Raw genomic sequence first — 6,155 nt, 5'->3', positions numbered from 1 at the left:
TAACATTTGATTTGATTTGAATAATCTCTTGGTATTCTCCCTGTTTAACTTAAATTCGGTTTAATTAGTTACTAAAATGCTGGCCCGTGTAATTTTCTACAACATATCATTATGGTTGGATAGCAGGAAGGGCAGGGAGGTCACCGTTATCAAAGCTTAGAGATCCTTGAGAAAGAGGTGGTTGCTACGTCTGAAAAACAAAAAGGCACTGCTGAGATTCGAACTCAGGATCTCCTGTTTACTAGACAGGCGCTTTAACCAACTAAGCCACAGCGCCGCCGAGTCATGCAGGAAATAATAGGGTAAATATCTTTACTGTTGGCAAAATGTGAAACTCAGGATAGGCATCATATTTTTATTTTCCAAAGGTTTATTTTTTTTCCTTTCATCATATCACAATCATATTTTACCAGTTGAATATTGACATAAACATAATATTTTTTTTCGTATTACAACTTTTCTGAAATATTTGATTAAAATATGCTAAATGAGGCGATATAACGTTAAATATGCAATATTTGCATATCGCGCAAATAAATGTTTCTGGAAACTGAATGAAGTCAGCCTAAAAATGTTCGTTTCATTTTAAGACACTCCAACACCGGATTTGTCCAGAGCAGATAGCGGATAAATATATATATTTTCTTCATATTTATGTCTGTAAAATACTAGTCATGTAACGTTAAATTCATTTTTTGGCGCAATTTTTCCAACGAAAATGTTATTTAGAATAAAAAATGAACAACCTATAAACGATTCCCTCTGGACAAATCTGGAGAATGCAGATGGTAAATCTGGAGAATATATCTCAGTATAACCCACACAACATGTGGAGAATACAGATGGTAAATCTGGAGAATATATCTCAGTATAACCCACACAACATGTGGTGAATACAGATGGTAAGTCTGGAGAATATATCTCAGTATAACCCACACAACATGTGGAGAATGCAGATGGTAAATCTGGAGAATATATCTCAGTATAACCCACACAACATGTGGAGAATGCAGATGGTAAGTCTGGAGAATATATCTCAGTATAACCCACACAACATGTGGAGAATACAGATGGTAAATCTGGAGAATATATCTCAGTATAACCCACACAACATGTGGAGAATACAGATGGTAAATCTGGAGAATATATCTCAGTATAACCCACACAACATGTAGAGAATGCAGATGGTAAATCTGGAGAATATATCTCAGTATAACCCACACAACATGTAGAGAATGCAGATGGTTCTGAAGATGAGAAACAAAATGGGGGGAGTCTGTGTTGGTTTGTGGGAAGATATAAGGGAGTCTGTGTTGGCTTGTGGGAAGATATAAGGGAGTCTGTGTTGGCTTGTGGGAAGATATAAGGGAGTCTGTGTTGGCTTGTGGGAAGATATAAGGGAGTCTGTGTTTTGGCTTGTGGGAAGATATAAGGGAGTCTGTGTTGGTTTGTGGGAAGATATAAGGGAGTCTGTGTTGGTTTGTGGGAAGATATAAGGGAGTCTGTTTTCAGGAAATGGATGTTAAAGACAAGTACACTGAGTTTAGACTAACAAACTTCCCGTTTAGACCCAGTCACCATCCATTAAAAGTAAATTACTATAGATTGTCCCGTTTGAAACGTTCACTATGAAATGGGCTTTTACATTATGTGTCATTTTATGTAGTGAGCTTTGAAATTATTGATGAATTTCCATTTAATAAAAAAAAATGTGGATGATGGTAGTATGGGAAACTAAAGAAAATATACATTTTTAATGTTTACTTTTATAAAATACTAATATTAAATTGACCAAAATACCCCCCCAAAAAATCTCAAAATAGGTAGATGTAAAAATGTAATTTAAACCTGTTGGTGCCTTGGCTTTTAAGGTTCACAAAAGGCTCCGCTGAGATTCGAACTCAGGATCTCCTGTTTACTAGACAGGCGCTTTAACCAACTAAGCCACGGCGCCGGTGAATGTGCAAGTGAAAAAAGGCTTTATATTTCAATCATATATTTATCTCACATCGATAATGAGTGAATTATACAATGTAAATCGGTAATTTACATCTCAGACGGTGTTATGTCTTTAGTTAATTACTCAAGTGAGCTTCATTGCAGAACATAAATGAATCAATATTGATCCCATAGTTTACATTTCAAACATTCACAAGCTCGGACAAGTGGTGTTCGGGTCATAAGGTAGTCGCCCCAGACTCAACCTTGTGTGTCAAATCAAAATGTATTTGTGTCATGCTTCGTTAGCAACAGGTGAGTAACAGTGAAGTGCTTTACGGCTCTTCCCAAGAACGCAGAGGAAGAAATACAATAATATGAAAATAATAAATACTCTCTGATCTGGGTGTCGTAATGCCGCAGCGCGTGTTCTTCATTTCTCAATTTGACTCCAGAATACACGGAGCTGGTCAAAAACTATTTCTAGGAATTTTCATTCAGATAAATTCTAAAGAAATTATATTTAATTACCACTAAAAATCTAAAATCAATCTGTGAACGTTACCAAGGTTAAGTTATTGCCTAGGGTTCTACCAGTGGTCCTGCTGGGCCAGCCCCTATATTAATAGCAGGGTTCTACCAGTGGACCTGCTGGGCCAGCCCCTATATTAACAGCAGGGTTCTACCAGTGGACCTGCTGGGCCAGCCCCTATATTAACAGCAGGGTTCTACCAGTGGACCTGCTGGGCCAGCCCCTATATTAACAGCAGGGTTCTACCAGTGGTCCTGCTGGGCCAGTCCCTATATTAACAGCAGGGTTCTACCAGTGGACTTGGTTTCCTCCTCTGTTCATTGTGACTTTTAGGAATTTCTCTCTTTTGCAGTTCAATAAGCAAAGGTTTTAGGGTCTCATGTTTCTACAGCCATAGCTGTCCTAGACTCCAGGTGTGTTCTCTACCATAGCTGTCCTAGACTCCAGGTGTGTTCTCTATAGCTGTCCTAGACTCCAGGTGTGTTCTCTACCATAGCTGTCCTAGACTCCAGGTGTGTTCTCTACCATAGCTGTCCTAGACTCCAGGTGTGTTCTCTACCATAGCTGTCCTAGACTCCAGGTGTGTTCTCTACCATAGCTGACCTAGACTCCAGGTGTGTTTTCTACCATAGCTGTCCTAGACTCCAGGTGTGTTCTCTACCATAGCTGTCCTAGACTCCAGGTGTGTTCTCTACCATAGCTGTCCTAGACTCCAGGTGTGTTCTCTACCATAGCTGTCCTAGACTCCAGGTGTGTTCTCTACCACAGCTGTCCTAGACTCCAGGTGTGTTCTCTACCATAGCTGTCCTAGACTCCAGGTGTGTTCTCTACCATAGCTGTCCTAGACTCCAGGTGTGTTCTCTAAAATAGCTGTCCTAGACTCCAGGTGTGTTCTCTACCATAGCTGTCCTAGACTCCAGGTGTGTTCTCTACCATAGCTGTCCTAGACTCCAGGTGTGTTCTCTACCACAGCTGTCCTAGACTCCAGGTGTGTTCTCTACCACAGCTGTCCTAGACTCCAGGTGTGTTCTCTACCATAGCTGTCCTAGACTCCAGGTGTGTTCTCTACCATAGCTGTCCTAGACTCCAGGTGTGTTCTCTAAAATAGCTGTCCTAGACTCCAGGTGTGTTCTCTACCATAGCTGTCCTAGACTCCAGGTGTGTTCTCTACCATAGCTGTCCTAGACTCCAGGTGTGTTCTCTACCATAGCTGTCCTAGACTCCAGGTGTGTTCTCTACCATAGCTGTCCTAGACTCCAGGTGTGTTCTCTACCACAGCTGTTCTAGACTCCAGGTGTGTTCTCTACCACAGCTGTCCTAGACTCCAGGTGTGTTCTCTACCATAGCTGTCCAAGACTCCAGGTGTGTTCTCTACCATAGCTGTCCTAGACTCCAGGTGTGTTCTCTACCATAGCTGTACTAGACTCCAGGTGTGTTCTCTACCACAGCTGTTCTAGACTCCAGGTGTGTTCTCTACCACAGCTGTTCTAGACTCCAGGTGTGTTCTCTACCACAGCTGTTCTAGACTCCAGGTGTGTTCTCTACCACAGCTGTTCTAGACTCCAGGTGTGTTCTCTACCACAGCTGTCCTAGACTCCAGGTGTGTTCTCTACCACAGCTGTTCTAGACTCCAGGTGTGTTCTCTACCACAGCTGTCCTAGACTCCAGGTGTGTTCTCTACCACAGCTGTCCTAGACTCCAGGTGTGTTCTCTACCATAGCTGTCCTAGACTCCAGGTGTGTTCTCTACCATAGCTGTCCTAGACTCCAGGTGTGTTCTCTACCATAGCTGTCCTAGACTCCAGGTGTGTTCTCTACCATAGCTGTCCTAGACTCCAGGTGTGTTCTCTACCATAGAAAGACTCACAATAGATAGCATCTTTAGTTATTTTCTATTTTATTTTGTTCGTGGTATCCAATTGGTAGTTACAGTCTTGTCCCATCGCTGCAACTCCCGTATGGACTCGGGAGAGGCGAAGGTCGAGAGCCGTGTGTCCTCTGAAACACAACCCAACCAAAGCCGCACTGCTTCTTGACACAATGCCCCACTTAACCCGGAAGCCAGCCTCACCAACATGTCGGAGGAAACACCGCACACCTGGCTACCGTGTCATGCGAAGACTTCGCCCGGCCCGCCACAGGAGTCGCTAACGCACGATTGGACAATGACATCCCTGCCGGTCAAACCCTCCCCTGACCCGGACGACGCTGGGACAATTGTGCGCCGCCCCATAGGTCTCCGGGCCGCAGCCGGCTGCGACAGAGCCTGGACTCGAACTAAGAATGTCTAGTAGAACTGCGATGCAGTGATAGTTTAGTTATTTTATGACAAAATCAATTAACAAATACAGTTTTAACAGGATACGGTACTCAATAAACACAGGACTTAAGTTATATACAGTAACGTACAAGCATTAGGAAATAATACATTCAATTCCTAGACGACAGAGGAGGAGGTTGTAGATGGGATCTGGTTTCTGTCTTCAATAAGGCAGAACACTAGACGACAGAGGAGGAGGTTGTAGATGGGATCTGGTTTCTGTCTTCAATAAGGCAGAACACTAGACGACAGAGGAGGAGGTTGAAGATGGGATCTGGTTTCTGTCTTCAATCGGCAGAACACACACTTTGTGACCAAGTCTGAGTTCTCCAGTCGGGAAATGGAGAAAGCCTTTCCACACTCCTCACACTGAAAGACAAGACTGGATTAGGTTCAACAAAACAGTGTCACCAAAATAATCTTCCTTATTCACAAAGCATGTCAGGGTAGGAGTGGTGATCTAGGATCAGGTCTCAGGGTAGGAGTGGTGGTCTAGGATCAGGTAACAGGGTAGGAGTGGTGGTCTAGGATCAGGTCTCAGGGTAGGAGTGGTGGTCTAGGATCAGGTAACAGGGTAGGGAGGTGGTCTAGGATCAGGTCTCAGGGTAGGAGTGGTGGTCTAGGATCAGGTAACAGGGTAGGAGTGCTGGTCTAGGATCAGGTCTCAGGGTAGGAGTGGTGGTCTAGGATCAGGTAACAGGGTAGGAGTGCTGGTCTAGGATCAGGTAACAGGGTAGGAGTGGTGGTCTAGGATCAGGTAACAGGGTAGGAGTGGTGGTCTAGGATCAGGTCTCAGGGTAGGAGTGGTGGTCTAGGATCAGGTCTCAGGGTAGGAGTGCTGATCTAGGATCAGGTCTCTACATATAATGCTGATCTACAAGGTACCAACCTGGAGGATATGGTAGCCCATTACCAACCTGGAGGATATGGTAGCCCATTACCAACCTGGAGGATATGGTAGCCCATTACCAACCTGGAGGATATGGTAGCCCATTATCAACCTGGAGGATATGGTAGCCCATTACCAACCTGGAGGATATGGTAGCCCATTACCAACCTGGAGGATATGGTAGCCCATTACCAACCTGGAGGATATGGTAGCCCATTATCAACCTGGAGGATATGGTAGCCCATTATCAACCTGGAGGATATGGTACCAACCTGGAGGATATGGTAGCCCATTATCAACCTGGAGGATATGGTAGCCCATTACCAACCTGGAGGATATGGTAGCCCATTACCAACCTGGAGGATATGGTAGCCCATTACCAACCTGGAGGATATGGTAGCCCATTACCAACCTGGAGGATATGGTAGCCCATTATCAACCTGGAGGATATGGTAGCCCATTACCAACCTGGAGGAT

General features: G+C 44.1%; 1 protein-coding gene, 1 long non-coding RNA gene and 2 other non-coding genes across 4 annotated transcripts in view; all 4 read right to left on the bottom strand.

Annotated features, from left to right (window-relative positions):
* Nucleotides 1-203: 203 nt before the first annotated feature.
* trnat-agu (transfer RNA threonine (anticodon AGU)) lies at nucleotides 204-277 on the bottom strand. Its single transcript has one exon. It is a non-coding gene; the product is annotated as a tRNA-Thr (tRNA).
* Nucleotides 278-1,880: 1,603 nt separating this feature from the next.
* On the bottom strand, nucleotides 1,881-1,954 carry trnat-agu (transfer RNA threonine (anticodon AGU)). The gene has a single exon. It is a non-coding gene; the product is annotated as a tRNA-Thr (tRNA).
* A 2,817-nt stretch (nucleotides 1,955-4,771) lies between these two features.
* The window catches only part of LOC115202561 (WD repeat-containing protein 88), a 37,789-nt gene continuing 36,405 nt past the window's right edge, over nucleotides 4,772-6,155 (bottom strand). Inside the window, exon 11 of the mRNA XM_029766681.1 lies at nucleotides 4,772-5,158. Coding sequence (XP_029622541.1) covers nucleotides 5,015-5,158 — 144 coding nt within the window. The 3' untranslated portion in view covers nucleotides 4,772-5,014. The remainder of the gene's footprint in view (nucleotides 5,159-6,155) is intronic.
* The window catches only part of LOC115203707 (uncharacterized), a 601-nt gene continuing 554 nt past the window's right edge, over nucleotides 6,109-6,155 (bottom strand). The window contains exon 4 of the long non-coding RNA XR_003880234.1: nucleotides 6,109-6,146. This is a non-coding gene — a long non-coding RNA (uncharacterized LOC115203707). The remainder of the gene's footprint in view (nucleotides 6,147-6,155) is intronic.

The sequence above is a fragment of the Salmo trutta genome, chromosome 12 (assembly GCF_901001165.1).
Source record: "Salmo trutta chromosome 12, fSalTru1.1, whole genome shotgun sequence".
Classification (NCBI taxonomy): Eukaryota; Metazoa; Chordata; class Actinopteri; order Salmoniformes; family Salmonidae; genus Salmo; species Salmo trutta.
The sequence above is the reverse complement of the archived record's forward strand: the minus strand, read 5'-3'. Positions and strand labels throughout refer to the sequence as shown.